Source organism: Perna viridis, chromosome 4 (genome assembly GCF_037379345.1).
Source record: "Perna viridis isolate PV_CMFRI_1.1 ecotype Kerala chromosome 4, ASM3737934v1, whole genome shotgun sequence".
Classification (NCBI taxonomy): domain Eukaryota; kingdom Metazoa; phylum Mollusca; class Bivalvia; order Mytilida; family Mytilidae; genus Perna; species Perna viridis.
The window spans coordinates 45,288,259-45,311,948 of NC_142448.1; the positions used below are offsets into that span (position 1 = coordinate 45,288,259).

The window sequence follows — 23,690 nt, forward strand, 5'->3', positions numbered from 1 at the left end:
TCGTCACTAGTAAATGACATTTTTTCTCTATAAGTGAAATTTTATGTGGATCAAAATGATGTAAATTGTGCTATACAGCCTTAACCCACACGTTAATCTCCAAATCGACCCGGAAACTAATACACGTATTATATGGAAAACACACATTACTGTAACAGGAACGTATATACATGTATTACTCTTTAAAATACTGCTGGTTTCATACTTTTGCAAACCACAAGTCATGCATGATTTATTCTACTGCAGTATATAAAATCTGGCGGTTTCTGGTCTTACTTTTCTTAGGCGAGTTACTTTTCATGTTCGCTTTATTTGTACATTATATCTTAATTCCAATTATTGTTGGTTTCACCCTTCCTGGGCGCGTACTTCCTATGCCGTGCAGTATTGACGTGTGGTTTATTTTTACTTGGGGCAAGTCTGCAGCTTGACAAATATTGAATAACTGGACAGTTATATGGATTTTGTGGGGATTATTTAAAATGAGAATCACATACTTTGGCATGGTGGTGTGGTTTTCGAAAAATAAATAAAGGGACTTCAAGAGGTTGCAAAAACTTTTGAGACCTTTAATGCTAGAACAATATGTGTGGAAAAAAATGTTGCATCAGTCTGCTCACTTTTTGAGGTGTAAGTATTTGAAACTTTGGCGGAAAAAGAGATTTCTCTTGATTTTCATTGTTTTTGTCTTATAATTCAAATTTCAAATTTCAAATAAATAATTTCATAAAAACTTGTCAGAGTGTTTTAATGAAATTATGAAAAGAAAAGTGGGGGTCACTTAGCAAAAAATATTTATGCTATAAAATGGATACAAGCCGAACTGTTCGAAAATCTGACAAACATTAACATGTAACAGCGAACTTTAAGTATAGAATTAGATGTTTGTATAGTTAATCTTGTCTTCTGTTCATAGGTGAATTACGGGGCTTCCAAAGATTGTTTTTTTCATATGAATTATCAAAAACTTGTTAACTAACTGGTATTTTTAAAACATGAAATCGTATTGAATTCGCGTTTTTATTTGTTATTTACTGCTGTGTTTTTTCTTTATTTGTTATTCCAGCTATTTAAATAAAGTAGAGCTTAATTAAAAGTAAAATTCAGTACTTTTAACAATTGATTGGCTAAATTCCATGACAGCTGTTTTATTTTTGTTTTTTTTTTTCATTTGAATGCTTATTATTTTAAGGTAATTCTAAATAAAAAATAACGAAATAGTGATGGTCATGAATGACTCAAAATATCTTCCCATTGAGAGAGAGAGATAGAGAGAGAGAGAGAGAGAGAGAGAGAGAGAGAGCTATATTTATATGTATATGCATGATTTGCTTTGTTGTTCACCTGGTGGTGGCTCATTTACACAATTTTCTTCAACTTTTACCAAATACTTTTCCATCTAAATTCCAAAATATGACAAGGCCAGCACAATAATTGGTAACATACAAAAGCGTGAAAAAAGTAAATCGGATGTCTTTGTCCTAAAACCTTCCGAATGTATATTTAAAAGTCTTGGTATAGAATTGTAGGAGGGAACCATATTATGTACAATAACCGGACCGCAGTTTAATTGCTTAGTAATCAAAATAGATTTAAAGGACTGATAATGTCGAAGTAATTGAGATTCCAAATCTTGCGAAACCGTATTAAGTCACGATTTGAATGTGATTTTGATTTTTTAGTTATATCTATCAGTTGTAATTATAAGAACTTAGGTTCTCTGAAGAAGCAATTTTCAGATAAATTTCGAACGGTTCTTGATAATACCAATATGCAAACTCACTTTCTTTTGATTTTGAAATACGTGTTTGCTATATAAAAATACAACCTGACAACTTGGTTGTCTGGTGGAACATGCATGATGCCAATAGTTGATCAAATAATTTTACTCCTAAATTCAGAAAGCGTTGTCATGAATATTTAGGTAAACAGCAAGAAAAGGAGTGGGTAGGACGAACAGACAGACAGAATATAGAACACAGACTTAAAAACAGGCAAACAGACAGACACGCATTATAATGGTGTTAATCTATCAATAGAAACTGTAAATCGACTATATGTACATGCACTCGATGTCAACCCCCTTTCCAACAGATGAGTATAGATTTATCTTGTTGAAAAAATATTTTTAAATATTACGTATACCGAATGACTTTAAACACACCTTTTGGAAAATCCAATCATTTTTTTATACTACTTTTGCCGGATCAACCATTTAGTTTACTCTACAGTTGATCATTTAAATATTGTTCTGTGCTTTCAGGTTTACCCTCTGTTCGTTGTAGTAACATAACAAACACAAACAAATGACATTGCCTCGGAAGATACTCCATTAATTAGTTTTAGATGGTAGATCCGCTTTAACTTTAAATCCCTGATGCAATGATGTGCGTTGCTATCAACATTACATGGAATAAATAAAATGATAGGGGAAACATCACGGAAGCAAAGAAAAACATTGAACCTTTGTCATATGATGACCAGAATGTCTAAACCTGTTGGTTTGTTAATCTGTTTGCTTGTAAGCGCTAATTTGACATATCTAAGAATGATGTGATTGACATAATAAAGGGGCAAATATTTTATACCCTCGCTCGAGGAGTCGGCTTATAGTGACCCTCATGTTTGCTCGTCTGATAAACCGTCGCACGTTTGGTTTCTGTGATATTTTAATTATCGCATTTTTCGAATTCCAAAAATTATATATTGAAGAAATAATTTTTCAAAAGTAATATAAACCGGCGAAAAAAGATAAGTTCTGTAACACTGTAACGTGTTAAGTCTATACAATGAGCTAATTATTGACAATGGAATACCTGTTTATTCTTTTGGAACTCTTTTTTTAACATTCATGTTTTTCAACAATGGGAAAATAGGCTGTGAAATATATTGATAAGATAGAAAATTGAGTAGTCGCACTATATTTTCATGGGTCGATTCTCATGGCTTCTTGTGGTGTTCTAAATTTGAATAAATTTGTGCAATCGGGTCAAAATGTGTGTTTTTAAAAGTCACGATTTCTTTCCATTGATATTTAATTGCTGAGTATAGGAGGGGGTTCTGTAGGCAATGCAGTCAAAAAGTTTAAAACAAGTTGCACATTCAGTGTAAAATTGCTTTTAACATGTTTTGGGTATATTTGCTTTTTTTTTTTTAAAGTATTACTTTCTTCAAAACACCACACTTTGGCATGTGAAAGTAGAGATTCAAATCATTTTGTTTGCCGTGCCCGGGTTTCAGAATTTGGTTTTAAGTCCAGTTCGGCTTTGTCGTAAAGGGAGACTTTGCATAAACAGACGTCTGGTCAGTGGTCAGATGACAGACCACGAAGCTTTTTGAAAATTTCTTTTATAATCGAACATTTTGGCCTGCTGTGTATGCAATAATTTCCGCCCTACCCGCTTTTCTTATTTTAAGTGGCATTCAGTTTTGTTTTCCCTGTTTTAAATTCCAATAACATCATCATTTTAATTATTTCTGGTTAAAATTGTTTATTGTTTAACAGAAGTTTATTTAATATTCTCGAGTGGACGTTTAAGAAAAATGATCAATCAATCAATGATGTTTACGAAAATCGCAATCATAAAAATTAAATAGAAAATTCCTTTAAAGAAGTTTCATTGATGAAATTCTGAATCATAATTCATAATCAAAAAGCCAAATAAAAAATTATATTAAACATTCTGTCAAAAATTGTGTTTTCTTTATAGGTTCATTGTATAGGAGATTTATCTTGAAAATAAAAATATCTGTTTATCCATGTTTCCCTTACTTAAAATGAAATGTAGACTCTTAGTAACAACAAGTTACAGCAAAAATCCATCATGACATGCACCGAAAGTTAATATCTTGATACTCCTATCTTTGATTGACAAGTTATACACGTCGCCTAAAGAAAACTGCCTATCCACACGGCGAATACCTCTTGCATAATGATAGATTTCGGGAATCCCATGCCACTATGTTTAACTTTACTATATGGAATTCAAATAGATATTAATATCTGTCAGGCATGACTACTTAAGAATTCGTGTTCAGGGTCATTTCTCAATTACTATTTAAATACATACTTAAATAGGAAGATTGATATAAGTACGAAGTACCACCAATGGATTGTAAAGTGGGTTTGAGTTTAGAAGGGATATTAGAAAGGTCATTTATGGAATCCCAAACTGTTTGTCTTGGATTAAAAATATGGACGCATATTGTTTTTGTACTGTCTCTCAGTCTAACTATCTGTCACACGTTTATATTCATCTCTTCAGAAAGTTCTGTACCGAATGTCATGAAACTTTATAGGTAGTGACGACCCGATATTTTAGTTATGTATTTAAAGAGGAAGCTGTTACCCACTGAACTGTGTGGTAGTACAACCCTTTCAAATTTGACGGGCGGCATTTTAAGGCAAAAAAAACAAACTTTAATTTATGTTATTCTTTTTGGTTTTTTACGCGTATTTAAAAAAAAACGCCCTTGTATTTATTACTATCTTTTTTTTTTATTTCTAACGACTGAGACTTCAATTATGCAGATAAAATAATGAAAAGTATGGATGATCGGCTAAACATAAATATTAAAAGAAAAATGATGCTTCATACATATACATTAGACAATCGTAATTATTATAGCCAGATGACTTTGATATTTGATTGTTCTGGTTAAAAACTCCTCATGGAAAATGGTTCAGACAATTCCGATGATGATAAAGCAATTTGTTTGTTTTATAAGGGAGTTATTTCTCACGTATCTAGCTATCAAAGCGTTTTAATCTATTCGATCTAATATAGTGCACTAGTGTTCTAATTAAAACACGTTTCCTGCTACTTTTATTGATATTATATGGTCTAGTATAGTTTTGTAGTGTTTCCTGAACAATCTTGAATACAATGTACATAATACAATAATATGAACAATATAAGCATACTTTACATGCAGTTATGTGTACAATGCATCTGAACTAACAGATGAAATGAAATACTGATGATGTGGATCATGTTGTAGACGAATGTTTGGACCAAAAACGTATATATGTTGGTAGGATCAACGAGCTGGTCTCTTCGAGTAACTATACCATACATGTTTATTTTTCCAAAGTTGTATAAATTAACATTTTGTTTACAGTTTTCATGTAAAAGAATGACACATACAGTAAACAATTACGTGCACCAGGGGCGGATTCAGGCGGGGCGTGCCCCCCCCCACTAAAATTTGCAAAGCATGGGTTGTCAGGGGTAGATTTATGTGATTTTAGGTAGAAACTTTAATTTCTCGCTAACTTTACCTCAAAAGATATCTACATTGCACCCACTCTAGAAGAATATTTGAAAAATTTAACCTAAAAAAATGTTTTAACTGTGTGCCCCCTAAACTAAAATACTGGATCCGCCTCTGTGCACAAAAGCAAATCACAATACCTTATTGTGCAATGATGTTGTTAGCATTGTTAACAGAAACCTTAAAATACTTAACGTACAATGGCCGCTTGAGAAATTTCTTCTGTTTTGTAAGCGTTAATTCTCTGCTTTTTATACCTATTTTACACAGTATTATTTGAAAAAAAAGGTCAATATTTTGTACAAAAAAAGGAAATGATAATTTAGAATTAATTTCAACAATTTGTTGCCCAGTTTGTATACGACCATTTATGAAAAATACGCGTATGGTTCAGACCACATGAATACTGTCTAAATACTCGCATGGCCCACCAGGACAGACATTAAGTATAAATAGGAATTAATATATCTTAAATCAGAGTACGCAGCTGGTTTTGAGCATTGTTTTTTTACGCATGTACTACTGTCGTTATTTGAATTAAAAAAAAAAACTAGTCTTGCATTTTGATCTTTCTATAACATTCCATGCTTGTATATCAATGAAGTTTTTTTTATAAATCTCACGAATATCTTTATGTTCTATAAGTTACATGTCTCTCTGATTATTGCCTTTTCATCTTTTATCATATAAGCTTTTGCTATGATTTTGGATGATTGCAATATACCGTTGAAACGATAGAAAGTTTATTGGTAAAATGATAAAAATCTAACAATAAAATGATTATCGATCTAAAGTTTCATTTATTTGATCGATCTTTGCTGTTGATGGTCTATTTCCCGTATCCCTGAAACAATACTTTAATTATCATTATATATATCCAGCAATAGAAATTAAAAGGCTTCAGAACGGAAATACGCAAGAAGCTTGGTTAGAGGAGCTATTACTATATAGTGTTCAGGGTAGCAAACTATAATTTCTATAATCAAAACTATTTGCTTTCTTCTTTTAAGTGTTCTATTGTGTAGGATGCTGCATAAAAGACGGCAGTATTAATTTCAACATATTTACTGAAGGTTGCCCTTTAACTTTCCATCTAGGAAAAACTATTAGGAAATCGTCTAGAAATAATATTTTATCAAAAATTATACACAACGGTATGATTCAGGCACAAAAACGTGGCGAAAACTTTGGTTTTTACTACAGGAGCGTATCTAAGAATAAACACAACGTAAATCACACACAAAAAACCTGAAATAATAACATGAATACATGTAGCTATGAGACCGCATGAAGGCAATCTAAACATGCTGTGTATCGATAATCATATCGGATGATGATGTTCCAATATGATGCTGCTTCGTTTTCGTTATCGTTCCACACCGTGACCCCTTTGATTTCAAGTTTCCAATATATTTTTCTGGAACGGTGTCATTTTCATGACCAACTTGTACTTTACAATAAGTGTTTATAAACATGTAAGTGTGATTTGATTTACAAGAATTTTTACGGTTTTAAAGAAATAAGGTCGTGATTTGTTTTCTGAGACAAATAACTATAAGAATTTTCAATTGTTTATCACTCCGATCATATAATTCAAAAAGGCATCATGTGTTACTTACATCTCTCTTTAATCTATAATTTATTGTGTAAAATGGAACATTATAGATTTTATCTTTACGACTCTTACTCGTACGAATTTCTACATACATGGTATGTTACCCGAACAATTTATGGCATAAAGATTTTTATACAGTGTTTCTGTCTGTCTGGTCGCCTCTCCTTGTCGTGAGCTAAGATTAATGTTGAAAATATTCATTTCATGATTATAAATACATGTACCCATAAAGAAAACTTCGGCCTCGAAAAAAAAAAAACGTCATGATTGATTCGAATATTTAAAAAAAAAAAACATTCTATTCACTAAAGTTATATTTTAAACCAATATCATTATAATGAAATATGAAGATGTGAAAGAACATGAATGAATTGTATTCGAGTAATTGACCGGAAAAAAAAGGTAAGTAGCACATGCATTTTGCATGGCATTTTCAAAATGGATACTCCTGACACAATTCAATATGCACACAACTGGCGTCATCCTCAGTATAGCTTCCTCAAAAAATTTTTTAGAACAAAGATATAACTAAGTGTACCGTAACAAATCAAAATACACCTTTTGATCTTATACAAGCAATCAATAAGGCCCGTTTTGTATTCCTAAGTATACAATTCGCTTTGTGACGTAATTGAACACTTTGAAAAGGTTTATTTAACTGTTAAAGGTGTTCGTCAACTTTTTACCAATATGACAGAATGTAAAGATTATTTTACACATAGACGTTTGAACTTTTAATCAATACCTTTTTGAGAAAATGTTTTAAAATGTTCTCATGGAGTTGCAGTGTCCTGTTCCTCAGGTTTTACACAGGAAGGACACTATACATGAGCTATCGCGTGATATAAAATGACCGAACGGACATAATGGACATTCAGCAGTTCAATTGTTTACGGTACGTTTCTTGTTAAATATCATCACTACATTTTCCTCCTACAAGAGATTGACTACATACATTAGCTTCGTAAAATGTCAAAAAAATTACAAGGAAGTAGAGAATAAGATCTAAAAAGAAAACAAAAGCATTCATGTAAAATCGCTAAAAGCAACCGTTGAAAGTCGCTATCAAAATATATATTACCCTAAAAAATTCGTAGAGAAACTTTCATGCAACAAACGCCTGTGTGGAAGGAATTGGTTAGGTGGTGACACAGAACATCATGGTTTTCTAAACCACCCTTTTGTCACAGTTCAGTGACACTGTGAAGCTATATTAAGCCTTCTTCTAGGTCTAGCAAATTACCGAACGGAGTCAATGCACACATGCGAACTGAGTGAATTAAGTCACTGTCACTTCGTATTAATTCAATACTTTCAAGCTTGTTTTTTTTTCGTATTTAAGCATCCTGGGATCCGTGCTACAACGGTGAACATGTATCATCAATATCTTCTAACTAAGCACATTTGTGCTATCATTGGTGGGCACTTCACTGTTAGGGTTGTAATTTAATTCGCGCGGAAATATATCACACCTGACCAGAACATTCACATTAAATAACTAGTCAAATACATTCATGATACTAGAGTCGTTCTTGAACTTGGCATCGAGCGAATGAAAGGCGAAGACACTACATATTCATATCCGGCTGAGCTCGAAGAAAACAAAAAAAGGAGCATACACATTTCAATCCTTTTACAAGATAAAAAAAAACTTGATTCGTGAAACTAAGCATCACGATTCCCGCCCATAATTGCAGTTACCTTGGCAATTTCAGTGTATTTCGTATTCTTTTAAATCAATCATCCTGGAACAATAAAAGTTTGGAATGACATTCTTATTCTATATTTAATTCATTTAGTGAGTACACACTGCGTACATTTCAAGGAGTCTTCTTGTAAAATTCTAGGTCCAGCAAAAAAATAGTTAAGAATTATGAAAATTGAACATGTATAACTGAAAAGGACATCGTAGTATTTTTGGTCCAATATCATATAAATGAAATCAAGTAATTAAATTCTTTTTTAAATTACCTCAATCAATTATTTTAAAAATACAAATAACTTCGAGACTAATCTATTTAAACACAAAAAAATAATCATGATAATAGACCCAATTAGTGACCTTTCTGTGTTGAAAAATTAAATTAAAAATTAAATTAAAATTATTTTAATCCGGTTTTAACCGTGACATGGAACCCAGTGGTTATATATAATTTTCGTTTAATAATTCATACCCAATTATCTACCCTTGTTATAAACGAGGCGACCCGTATCGGAAGGTCGTAAATGGATACACGGAGAGACTAGGAGAAAATGTCAACAGTAACTAAACCAACAAGTAATTCGAGAATTAAAGCAGCCATTCTTGCTTTACTTCAGGTTAGTTTTTCACGAGTAATTTACTTATTTGAACACCTAAGTTTCTAATCAGATATGACACTATATATAAATTGATAAACCTTTTAGATAACTAGGGTCTGTTTTCCCGTCTGTGATGATGTCGCCATGACGTTTTCCCGGCATGAAGATCAATATATTTGTTTCTTGTTAATTTGAAGTAATTGAACAAAATGGTAGCACTTACAAGGTAATATAGTAACTGTCTTGATTTATTTTTTCTACGTTTTGTCGTTTATTTCTTTGTTTACATCATGTGAATTACACCTTGCAGGTAAATTTACCTGGACAGGTGTGGGGAAATTGTTCAAAATTTAACAAGGCGGAAGTTTAATATAAGTATGTACGATTTTTGTAAGAATTTTGTATAGATAGTTGCTTGAAAGTAACAACATTTATATTGATCATATTTATGTGATGAAAATGTTCTCGGATAATATTCATTCTCTTCAGAAGTTCATTTTCGGGTGATAATTTCTATCAGTTTTCCCAAAATTTTCAGTAAATCTTAGTGATGAAAAGAGATAAAGGTCAAATATATATGCACCCATTACAGATCCTCAAGATGTCGTCGATTTGCCAAATGTCCGATCTAAGTAATTATGAATGAATTTTCCACACCGATTGAATAGAAATCTAAAGCTGTGAAACAGTCACGAACTAATTCATTGTGTCAGTTGTAATATTTGAAAATCAAACTAAAGGATTTCTCAGTGATATGGTAGGGTTGACCTGACAGTTGCTGCATGGAAGTATTGCCTTTCACAGCTTGTTGTTTGCTATACTATTTGATAGACACATCCATGTAATTACCAAAGTTGCTATTTTTTTAAAATACACGTGAACCTAATATACACTCCATACCATGTATTACAGTTATATCATTTCTTACTTTCATATTAAAAATTCCTTTTTGTGTCAGAAATTATTTTGATGTTAACACCAAAAAAAAATTAATGTGTAAAAATAATTTTAAGACTGATTTAAAATAATATTATGCAGGTTGTGAAATGTAAATTACTGTATTAGATTTGTGTAAAGGGAAACATAATTTGAAATGTCATTTTAGAGTAAAACAGAAAAAAAAAATGGAAGTCAAGTTTAATGCTCAAATGACACAAACAATATTTTAAATTCCTTTATATACTTATAGATTAAGTTCTAGAAAAATAAAATGTGGATTACAACACTGTAAAGTGTGTAACTTTTTAAAATCAAATACATGTACTCTTGTAAAAAATTAATTACTTTTTAAAATTATATTAAGTATTATATTAAAATTATATTCAACTAAAATTATATATTTATTTGTAATTCTCTTACTATCCTTTTCCTCTAAAATGGTTAGTTTTGTCCAATATCAGTCAAATTAATACTTTAAGGATCAAAAACATACATGTATACTGTAGGAACGATATTTACAAGTTTTTGTTAAGTTCATGTATTATCACCTAATGCTTTCCACCACTACTTGCAAGTAAAATATTAAAAATATTTCTTGAATACTAATATGATGCAAGTCTATTTACAACAAAATAATCCTTAAAATTTGAGTTCTTTATGGTCTTCTATTACATGTAACAGTATTAGTTCTAGAAGGACCAATGAACATAATTATTGTTAAGTATATTTAATAAAAAAATACTTTTGATAAAAATGAGATAAACTGTGTCATACACTCTATGAGCAAAGGTAGAAAACAATAGTTGGATTATTGACAAATTATTGTATTTTGTTTCACTTAGAACGGGAATACTGCCAAACAAGGACCGTTCCTGATGTAAATAAGAAAGCAGGATGTTTATACAGTGTGACGTTTTGCTGATCTTATCTTTTATGGTCGTTTGTAAATAAAGTAAACGAAAATAAAAAAAATGAGTCATCGACCCTACGAATTCAAACTGTACTATGAAAACAGACATTTATACCGGCAATGTATAAACATTCTTCAGGATATATTTTTTTTTGTAAACACAAGTGCACCTGCATTAAGACTCATCAGTCCATATAATGCTGTATCATGCGTGTCTGATATTATATTATACATGTATGTAAATGACAGAATATATGAAAACTTGAATAAATAAATCGGTACATGTTTATGTTATGGAGTAATAATTTACATTTAATGATCATTGTGCTGCCAGGTTTAATTATGTAATATTTTTACCACAGTGGCCACATTTTTGAGGGAGAAGGTATGATCACACCAAAGTACTTTAACCCTGCCACATTTTTTTTGCACCTGTCCCAAGTCCAGAGTTTCTGGTCTCTGTATGTCTAGTTTCGTTTTCATCTTCAGTTTATTTTTATGTAAGTTGAGAATATAGGAGCAACTCTTTCACTGTATCTGTATATAATGATGTTTTGTGGCCAGCTGCAGCCTCCCTTGTGGTGTGAGGACTACCTTGTCGTTCATTGAAGACCAATGAGTGGCCTTGGCCTGACATTTTCATCCCGATGGGATTGTTGTCTCTTTGATATATATTCACCATATACATTCTCGTTATGTTACATGTATGAATAAACTCTTAATTAAATTAAAAACTTCAAATAATCTACAGAGACTTTCTCTCACTAAAGAGAAATATAAAAAAAATATAAAAAGAGATCAGGTATTAAATTAAAGACTCAAATAGTCTACAGTGACTCTCTCACTATTGACCTCAAGATAGACTACATGGACTTTCTTCGGACAAGGACATAAACAAACTATAGGAACTATCTCTAATTCTACTGCAAGGACTTTATCTCACCATTAACCACGATAAGAACTGCACCGACTTTCACTCAATATAGACCTCAAATAACTTACAGTGACTTTCTCACAATAAACTACACGATTTTATCTCCCATCATAGACATTTCGATGAACTAGAGGAACTTTCTCTCATCATAGACCTCCAATACACTACAGAGACCTTTACATAGACCTCAGATAAAATAGAGTCTTTCACAATGCATAGACCTCAAATAAACTACAGTCCTTCAACCATAGTCTTTAAAAAGAGATCGGGTATTTTTACCACCCTAGACCTCAAATAAACTATACCCGTCACAGTGTTAGTTACTGATTAGTCTAAAACATTTCAGGGACTTTTACCTGCCGCATGTAGTTTCATTTATTGAGTTGGTAATCTACAGGAACTTTCTCTCACCCTTGACCTTAAAGTTTCAGCTATTGATGCATATGTATATCTCGTATCAAAAATAGAATCGTTTAGCGATAAACTCCGTGTTGAACCAGACCTGAAATACGGAATCCTTTTAGATTTACTCAAATTAGACGATAGTGTCTTTACAGAAAAAAAAACATCGAAGAAGACCGACTTCTTGTTGATTAAAATGCTTTTATTTTAGCAAATACTTACAGTCTAGTAGAAACAGTTGTACTTGTCTGGTTTCAACCAGTATTTACATTACACATTTTACAAATGAATTTGAATTACTTATTCAGATGATAATAGCCAAGTAAATCTTACATTCATGAGATACCAATTTAGATAGTGTCAGGAAGGCTGCAAACAAAAAAAAAAAAAGACACACACACACACACAAGCTAACTACATGTAACATGTTTTTGGTAACTTAAGCCATATAAAGTCGCATCTGAATAGACCTTTAACAAAACGACCGGGAATATCATTTTGCCCAGTGCTGCCTTAACTGATAACCTATTACATATCGTTGTTATGCTGACAACTTAATAGATTAGGAATATAGAAGGTCATTCTCGTGCACTTTATTCAGGAGCTTATTTTGTAAAAGCCGGAACGTTAAATGAAAATTAGGGGTTATAACTTTCTTACACCTTGTTGATTTTGTAAGATGTTATCAGATGGAAAGTAGTAAAATTAAAATGGCTCATTGTGGTGATTTTAGATTTAGAAGCACACTTCTAATACAAAGCCTTAATAGAACATCTATATATGTATATACCAATTGAACTTCACCACTCGGAATTAATTTCCTTTTAATTTGCTGAAAAATAAAAAAAAATGATATCAAATCTTACATGCAAATTTGCAATAGTAATACTAAACAATTTTCACGTGTATTGCAATGGGAAGATCTTCATATATGTTTTTGGGTATATCTAACCACGACTGTCTCCGTCCTTCCAGTTACAATTGGTGCTATTAGGGAAATAATTTTATTTCCTCATATTATCAAATGGGGGAGGGTTTTGTTAATTGAAAATGGACCTGAAAAAAAAAACAAAACAGTTTGATGTTTTACGACGTATGGGCACAGATGACTTTTGAGATATTTTGCCAAGTGGTCAAATAATTAAAATCGCGACTTTAATTTCTAATTTGAAACATGTACAACGTCACAGTATTTACACTAGTAAGTATTATGCTGTGTCAACAAACAACACGGTTAGGTTATTTAAATCAATCTTAAGTGTATTTTAGTTGTAACGATTTTGTAATATTATCGAACGGAAGCGTTTATTTGATAACAAATGTTGCTCCATAGCAACCAAGTTATTCGAATCCGGAAGTCAGTATGCGTGATCCTAAATAGTGAAATTAATCTAAAAGTAAAAATGACTTTCTTTAAAATATCGTTCAATAATAGTCATCTTCTTCTTCCCACTTTTCAAAATATATTAAAAAAATAAATAAATAAAAACTGCAAAAAAGAGATCGATACACTGCCATAATTTTCTTTTCTATCATGAAACATGACCATTAAACATGACTAAGCTTCCGAACTTGAAACTGATTCTTTAAAAATGTTTTTATAATTATAGGTATATCGTGACTCTTCAAGTTCGGATTTTTGAAGAACCGGGGTTATAACAATTGTGCATGCCCTGTCTTATATTAGGAATTTAAAGACGTTGTAGACAGCTATAAACTTTGACACAATGAACTGATGAAAGAGGAGCACAATCATCTATGTCATTTTTTTGTGCCTTTTCGGCAAATGCCGAAGGGGACTTATGTTTGCACTCCATCCGTCCGTCAGTCTGTCAGTCCGTCAGTCACACTTGGTTTTCCGGACTTTTTTTTGTAATGCCTCATCCAATTGATTTCATATTTGGTATATAGTCTTATAATGACAAGTTACAACTTAAGTTTGAATGACGTTACGGTTGAACGATTTTTACAGACGTTATGGCCTTTGGACATAGAAAATTTCATGAAATTTTATGTTTTCTGGACTTTTTTTGTAATGCCTCATCCAATTGATTTCATATTTGGTGTATAGTCTTATAATGACAAGTTACAACTTAAGTTCGAATGACGTTACGGTTGAACGATTTTTACAGAAGTTATGACCCTTGGACATAGAAAATTTCATGAAATTTTGTTTTCTGGACTTTTTTTGTAATGCCTCATCCAACTGATTTCATATTTGTTTTATAGTCTTATAATGACAAGTTACAACTTAGGTTCGAATGACGTTACGGTTGAACGATTTTTACAGAAGTTATGGCCCTTGGACATCGAAAATTTCATGAAATTTTATGTTTTCTGGACTTTTTTTGTAATGCCTCATCCAATTGATTTCATATTTGTTAGCTAGTCTTATCATGACAAATTACAAACTAAATTTAAAATTTAAATATTATTGCAGCAAAATGGTTTATATGGAACTTATGGCCCTTTGACATAGAAAATTACATAAAGTTTCATCATTTTGATGCAAATTGCTGCTGTCATTCTAGAGTTATTTGCCTTTTAGTTCATAATAACGAAGTTTTTTTCAACTTTCCAGGTGATAGAAAGAGAATGTCTTTATGCAGCTTTCTGTAATGCAAAAATGTTATTATCTACTGTAAAATGGAGCTCAGGTTTGATTTTGATGGAATTTGCTTTTGCTGTTCAAGAGTTATTTTCTCTTGATTGTTAAAAATAACACCATCCATTGTTAGTTCACATATATAAAAAAAAATGTCATAAAGGCAATGAGTTCAAAGGCCGAAAGGGGACACTGTATTGCATCAGCAATACTGTCAGAATGCTTGTTAATAAATACAAATGAACAAATATACATACATACATACATACATATTGCTCTGTGCGCTGCAGATCAAAATGGTCAATAATCCAATCTTTAAATATCGACAAAAATGTCTCTTCTTTCGATAATCGATTCCAGCTCTATCAGACTTGCCACTGGTCATTTAAATCAGTTCAAATATTGCCCATCTATCAGGCTTTGTACCTGTCATTTGAATGATATTATATATTGCCTCCCTGTCAGACTTTGTATCTGACATTTGAATCAGTTTAGGTATTGCCTGCCTTTCATACTTTTGTAACTGTCATTTGAATCACTAAATATCATGATTTTAAGAGTAACTTGAGCTACTGTACACAATTTCAATGAAACTTTAATATGTTCCTATGGGTAGCAACTGTTGCCACCCTTTTAGCTAAAGTAAGATTTTTTCCCCTTATCAACAAAAAATGTCATGTATAAAATAAATTATAAGTAGGACAAATATAACAATTGAAAGACATCACCACATCTGTGACAATTTGGTTTTTCTAAAATTCTGATTACGCAAAGTGTCTTTTCTATACATTTCTTTACTTCTCTTTCAGATGCCTAGAATGCAGTCTAGTTCCAGCCAGTGCTGTTTGTGTTCTATTGGTGTGTTCATGTTTCTCGGGGGTATTATTATGATAGCCACCGGTGCTAGTCTGATCTTAAATTATGGAATCGTGGATGACGAACTGCTACTACCGGAACTTAGAAATGATGAAGGGAAGAAAATAGTGGGGATTATTTTAATATGTGTTGGATTAGTATTTGCAATTGTCAGTGTGTCTGTTAGTGTTTATTATTTAATAATAATTCCGAATAAAACACCATCAAATGTAAAACCGGATGACATAAAAAGTATAGCAGGTGGGAGTACACATTCTAGATCATTAACTCCAAATACGTCCTCACAAAGACCTGGGTCTAACCAAAGTGCCCGCAGTAATGGACAAGGTGCAAGACGGAAAATCAGTCCTGTGGAAATGCCAAATAGAGTTGTGGAGAAGCCCTCAGGGAATCAATTTTCGCAAAGTATACCAATGGGTCCTCATACTAGATCGAAACACAAACACAAAAAGAAGAAAAAACAAAGATTGTTAACAAAGACACAATTAGAGGACATAAAAGAACTAGATACAATATCCAGGAAAACAATGGAAATATGTGATGATGAGGAAACTCCTCGTAGTCAGAGTGAATTAGAAAATAATGACAATAATTCAGTTAATACTAGTGAAACATCTGGACAAATTCCAGTTTATTATGTTTCTGATCATAGTCTAACTAATGCTAACAATGAAAGCGCAGTCAGAACATTTTCGTCCTCGGAGAGTATAGGACATTACGATCCAGAAGCTGCCATTGTGCCATCAAATAAACAAACCAAACAACATCCGTTTGGTAGCCATGACAATCTTGCATATGTTGGGAATGAACTGGCATCAACCGGAAGTGACTCAACCATAACAAAAAATACTTTAAATGATGAAAAAGTGTCTCAAACCTCATCATTATGATAGTTTTAATTAATTGTATTTATTATTTTTTTAGTAGTGAGACGACATCTGCTGGTATCAAATGTCTCTTCCTGTTATGTTTGGAAATGTCTGCCCCCTATTAACCTACAATGTATATTGTCATGGTCGTATATTTCTGACAGGTTTCCTCTATGTAATGGCTGGTCCAAAGAGAAATGGCAATCATATACACATCATTCATGTGATATCAAATCGATTATTGATAGTGCTAATTTGTTTCATGCGTGTCAATTATGTATGTGGTCGATTTTTTAAAAAAAGATGATTTTCATTTGAAATTGATATAAAACACAGGCTTTATAAGTATTGAAGAAGGAATCCATGGGGTCCTGTATAAATCAATACTGACTAACCTTCGAATATTAGCCTAAATATGACCAAAACTGCCAATACAATACAAAATACAAAAGTGCGCCAATACGGGATTTATCCGTCCAGTATCTCATATTAGCCTGGTTAAAATTCTTATATTAGCCTAGGTCATTAGATAATCAATAAAATTATAATTGGGTAAGATTTTCCATATTGGCTGAGTTATTGGTACGAAAGCTACGCCTCAGTCCAATATGGCTAGCCGGGACCAGTAACTAAGTCAACATGAAAAACCTTGCGTAATGATACTATAATATGAACCTTTCAGAAAATCACCTTTTCTCTTCTGGTACTCTAAATATAGACCTTCAACCTGACATGAACATTGACTTCAGAGCCGGTCCCTTAGAGCTCGTTCGCTATGAAATTTCTGGTTTTGTAATTATCATTTAGTGCTTTAGTATTGACTATTTAGGCACAAAAACATAATAGCCTTTTAGTTGATCAGTTGATTTAGATCGGATATTGCATACCTTAACTTCAGTCTGGTCTGACTGAAAGTTTATTTAATGTCTTCTGAGTCTTTGACTGTTTTGTTCAACCAAAAAGCCAAAGGTACATCAATACCCACGATTACACAGTCAAAATCCCTTAATTGTTGAAAATCTAGTCATATGATTACAAGAGAAAAACAAGTGCATCAGATATTGTGTAAAATGCTCATCTGATTTTAACAAATTTTGATACCGTGAATCAGGTTTTGAAATAAACCATAGATTGATATCATTGTTACACTGTGATGTATAATTGTTTCGATAAATGGGCGCTTTGAATTTATGATAAAATGTCTGCTGTGAAAACCGTTGAATATAACTATATATTGTACCTATTCTTTTTTAATATTTAAAGGCATTTACCATATTAGCGTATAGATTATTTCTCTATTTAAAATGGGTTTATTTATTGTAATTCAGTAAGCTGTTCTGTCTGTGAAAAGCTTGTATAAAAGTACGACCTTTTGCAGAAATCTGTTATCTGCTTGGAACAATTAAAATATTTGACTTTTCTTATAAGAAAACTTAAAAAATATATACTAACCCCTTTTTACTTTGAAGCCATTGTTCGATCACGATTCGCCCTTGAAAACTCATAAAGAATTTAGTTCCTTGCTCTGTTATTTTGAACTGTTTTGTTAAGTTTCGTTCATAAATATAATTGCTCAGATTTTTTTTTACGAAAACATTTTTATTTGGACAATCATTTTATGGTTTATGAATATTTTTCTAACTTTATTTGGAATTCATATATATTTAATGTTTAAACTTCTATAAACCAGCCTATTTTTATGGCTTTTGAGATAGATCATGTTGGGCCAAACTAAATGTGAATGTGTGATCAATACAAATGTAATTATTTTGTGTGAATGTAAATTTGTGATCGATACAGATGTGACCGTTTTGTGTGAATGCGAACGTATGATCCATACAAGTTTGGTGGTTTTAGGTGAATGTAAAAATGTGAATAATAAATTTGTAAAGAATTTGGTATTATGATTGTTAGGGATTAAAGTGTGATCTGATTTTTTGTGTGTGATTTAATGTGATCGCGTGGACAGTATAAGTGTGATTTGATGTGAATTCGTGATAGATACAATTGGAATTTAAACCACCATTAAATTTTGATGTCGGTCTTGTTTTTGGTTGAGTTCATACATTGAAGTTTTGAAGCATAATACTAGAAGATATTCTTACTTGTACATGCGTACAATGTACATGTGATTAAAATTTACGTCGAACGTTCTTTACTGTGATATGGGGTTATAAAGTAAAGTGTTTCCTGCATGTTCATGACAATGTGTTCATAAACGTATATTAGTGTGCTTCGGTCAAATAAAATATATATTACACATAATTTTTTAAAATTGCTTTTCATTCAAAACCGGGCAAATCTTAATTTTTATTTATCAATTAAAAATGGTAGAGAATGTAAGCATTGACAGAATTTGGAGAATAATATATCTAAGTATCAAATATCCCAAGGAACTACTACATTTTCCAGCATATATCTGAAGTCAAAGCAAAATGAACTCGCATAAATTATGCAGTTAAAATGCCTGGTGTTTTCCATAAGTTGTAGTTATTTAAATCTCGCCATTATTCCGCAAAACAGCAAATCGAAGACACAATCAGTACCTATTCTTCGAAATTTCAAAATGGTAAAAACCCAAATGAATCATTCAATAAATTGTCAATTCAGCGGAATGAAATATTTAGTTGAAAAGATAACTTATTTGTCGTCTAACTGATAAATGAATTATTTGTTACCTATACATTTATCTAGAAACGTAAATTAAAGTTAGTCTGAACTCAACTGTGCTGACCTAATATTCTTCAGATGTACACTAAATCACTCATAAAATGTATGTTATACACTAAAGCATGTGATTTTGGGGTTGTTACATGAAGCGATCTAACTTTGTGTCCTTCGTAGAGATAATACTTGGGATGTATACAATCTTTTCATTTTGATCGAGACTTGATCATTGAGGCTAATTTTTTAATTCTTATTAATTAGTGAAAAGGAGGCGTTCTTATACCACTTATGGTAGTATACATGTAGAATGATATAAACGTTCATAGAAGATAAACAGATTCAGCATAATTAATGGCTTAATTATTATATTTTAGTTAAGTATTTAAAGCTCCATCATAAATCTTTTCCATTGTAATTTCATTTCTTCACTGCATTGTACTTCTCAGAAAGAAGTATATTAATTTTCCTTTCTTCCAACTTCATGAAAAATTATGCTTACGTCCTTATATAAGGTACAACAAATAAAAGGTTTCGTGTAGTGTATTTTGTGTCGTTTATGAAAATGTTGTGTGACTGCAAGGGTCTTCAAAATTCATGTCATTTGTTAAACTTCCGGTTTAGTGTTAACTTAAGTACCATGTGTATGAGGTGTTGCTGGATTATGATTCAAAATAATATCTAATGTTATACAGTGGCGCTGCTGGTTAGATCTACAAATACAATGTATTTTGCTATAATTTTATCATGCATGCAATCAATGCAATCCCATTTGATGCTGAAGACAATGCAAATTCAACTTAATATGTTGTATGTGCTTCATTTACTCATGATTTACTTTCTGTTGAAAATAATAATTAACAAGAAAATGTCTCTGTTATATATTCGGAGATGTTGTCCCTCTTAATGCCGAAAGTTTCCTGTCACCCTTACAAAAAGTGATATTATTCACAGTTATCAAAGGAAGTATGTACTTCAAATCGAATTATTATTTTTTTGTCTGTAACAAGTAACATTGATCCACTTATATCTTCATTATTTTAAAGCTTGTTACAGACCCAGAACTGAATACATCGTCGATTTTCTGGGAAAACATTTCATGTTTATATATAAAAGTGTTGTACTCAAATTGTTACAGATCTCAAATTAGAATAGAAAGCCAAAACATAATTGAGAGTTTTCAGGAATCTTAGCTTTAAATGGTCAAAAAAATTCGTTCAAAATTAATTTCATCAACTAATAGAAAAGTTCTATCATACAGTAAAAATTTGTCTGCTCAATGTTTATAATATATGTTCATCTTTAAATGTGAGTTGTTATGATTTTGACTTTTAATAGATGTAATTCTAACTAAGGTGATATGGAAAGCATATGCTGTGTTAAAATTATAATATAATATTGTCTATCGTACATATTTTGTTTATTTTGTTATATTTTTGTTGATACTTTTTTGCATTAAATGGAGAGACCTAGTTTTTGTGTTTTAACTTGGTATGCTGAAATTTATGCTATCAGCAGTGTTATTGTTAGTTATTTAACATTGCTGTTAGTTATGGTGGTGTTTTGGCGGTAATGGAAGTGTTATTAGTGGATTTGTTAATGGTGTTTTAATGGTTAAGTTCTGTATTTAATGTTGTATTACATCAACATCGCAGTGTTTTCAGTGTTGTATTGCACCAACAGTGCAGTGTTTTCAACGTTGTATTACACCAACAATGCAGTGTTTTCAATGTTGTATTACATCAACAACGCAGTGTTTTTAGTTTTGTACTACACCAACAACGCGGTGTTGTTAGTGTTATATTGCACCAATAACGCAGTGTTTTCAAAGTTGTATTACATCAACAACGCAGTGTTTTCAACGTTGTATTACATCAACAACGCAGTGTTTTTAGTGTTGCATTACACCAACAACGCAATGTTTTCATTGTTGTATTACACCAACAACGCAGTGTTTTAATGTTGTATTACACCAACAACGCAGTGTTTTCAGTGTCGTATTACATCAACAACGCTGTGTTTTTAGTGTTGTATTACATCAACAACGCAGTGTTTTTAGTGTTGTATTACACCAACAACGCAGTGTTTTAGTGTTGTATTACATCAACAACGCAGTGTTTTTAGTGATGTATTGCATCAACAACGCACTGTTTTTAGTGTTGTATTGCATCAACAATGCAGTGTTTTCAGTGTTGTATTACACCAACAACGCAGTGTTTTAATGTTATATTGCAACAGCAACACAATATCACCATAAACATTTCCATTTATAATAACGCTACTTAACCTACCATGCACTAAAACCATTAATACCAGTAGTTAAACAACTACCAACATCATTGCTAAAACACCATCAGTAACGAACACACATATTCAATATTGATACACGTACCGCCTGTGATTAAATAGATTTTACCAACTTCAATACTAGAACACCATTAACAACAACGTCATCAATATAACCAATATCACCACTTAAAATACAATGAGCATTAGCATCCTCACCTATAAATCCATCATCATCAACAAAAGCAATTATAACACTTATATTACCAACAAACCCCCAACAAAAAAAAAAAAAAAAAAAAAAACCGCACACATGCCGCAAATAACATCAATACATAATACCACTAATAATATCAAAGTTCATTCATCAAATCAACATCGCCAGTGTTAATATGCCAACAGCACCTTCAACACTATTTGCATTTATACTCACAAACAATACCATAATCAATACCTGTGATATCCCATTCATGTTCATATCACCATCTATAAGCACTTTTAACACAATCAAACACTTAAAAAATCAACCAAAGTAATAATAACACCATCATGCAGCAACTCTTATAACACCATACTAAAAAAAACACACCACGGCCAACACTTATAACACCATACTAAAAAACACACCACGGCCAACACTTATAACACCATACTAAAAAACACACCACGGCCAACACTTATAACACCATACTAAAAAACACATCACGGCCAACACTTAAAACACCATACTAAAAAAACACACCACGGCCAACTCTTATAACACCATACTAAAAACACACCACGGCCAACACTAATAACACCATACTAAAAAACACACCACGGCCAACACTAATAACACCATACTAAAAAACACACCACGGCCAACACTTAAAACACCATCAAACACATATAATGCCATTATCGACATTTAGAAAACCCTCAATCACTTTTACATAAGTAAAAGAAGGACATAAAAATACATATAACAAAATTCATGATTCTCGTAGCAGTGCTCCAGTTTGCGGCGGAGGTTTCGGAGGTTATGCTACCTCCTTGTTAAACAGCTAGCGAAAAAAAAAATAATTGAGCGGCAAATAATTGCATGGAACCCCTTTCTTTATATAAGTGTCTTCATTTGAACCACTGCACCTTTTTGTAAATACTTGTATTCGCCAGGACCTGCATGGAATATCTTCTCTTACAAGTGGTACTCAGCTCTGTTCTTTATATTTTATTTCTATAATTGATGACTATGTATAATCTCGTAGGGGCTTCATTTCTAGCTAAACGTCAAATTTTTTATTAAAGCAATTGTAGGCAACTTGAATATATCGACAGTTAGCGATTAGTTTATTCGGGTAAATGCACATAAATGAACAGGTACTGGTAAGAGGTTAGAGGTTAACTATTCTTTAATACAAATCAAATTAATCAGCAGGAAAAGTTGTTTCTTTGATTTGTTTATTGGCGTAAATAACAAAGAATTAAATTTAATATATCAGAGATACATATAAAGAGGACCTTACAATCTGCATTTGAATCTTAATGATGTATGCCAATGGGACTATTTACGGTAGTGTAAGATATTTGCAGATGCTAACATGCTTCACAAATCTAAAGGCTATGGTGACTGCTATATCAATTTTGATCTTCGATCTAAATTGATAAAAATCAATATATGCTCAAAATACAAAAAAATATATAAATAAATAAAAAAAAAAAAAAAAAAAAAAATCGAAGTCTGAAGTCTTCGAAGTCGCTAATCGTCTTTCATAACCTTGATGACCCGAATGTTTCTTAATCAAAACAACTCGTTACCAGGAAGTGTGCACGTGGGTAATGTTTCTTTTCCACAAGTTCTCTCAACTTTTTTTAGCGATCTTTGCGTCGCTTATGATGTTGGGCAGAAAACCAATATAGCAACCAGATTAAACAGCTAGCAATAACTATATAGGTCACATATCGGGCCCTGATAATGTTTATGGCGTACATATAGTCAAATGTAACGAGCCCGTGTGTCTGAATCGGAGACTGAC

General features: G+C 31.9%; 1 protein-coding gene across 10 annotated transcripts in view; it reads left to right on the top strand.

Annotated features, from left to right (window-relative positions):
- LOC148620252 (uncharacterized) overlaps nucleotides 1-20,862 on the top strand; it is a 32,020-nt gene extending 11,158 nt beyond the window's left edge. For 4 of the 10 annotated variants that reach the window (XM_088580973.1, XM_088580970.1, XM_088580974.1 and 1 more), the window contains exon 3: nucleotides 15,790-20,862. In XM_088580973.1, coding sequence (XP_088437099.1) covers nucleotides 15,790-16,746 — 957 coding nt within the window. In that variant the 3' untranslated portion in view covers nucleotides 16,747-20,862. Of the gene's footprint in view, nucleotides 1-7,574; nucleotides 7,785-9,051; nucleotides 9,209-9,265; nucleotides 9,417-9,481; nucleotides 9,566-10,971; nucleotides 15,033-15,789 lie in introns of those variants that run through there. The other 6 variants (XM_088580977.1, XM_088580976.1, XM_088580978.1 and 3 more) reach the window with 6 other exon arrangements.
- Nucleotides 20,863-23,690: the final 2,828 nt, after the last annotated feature.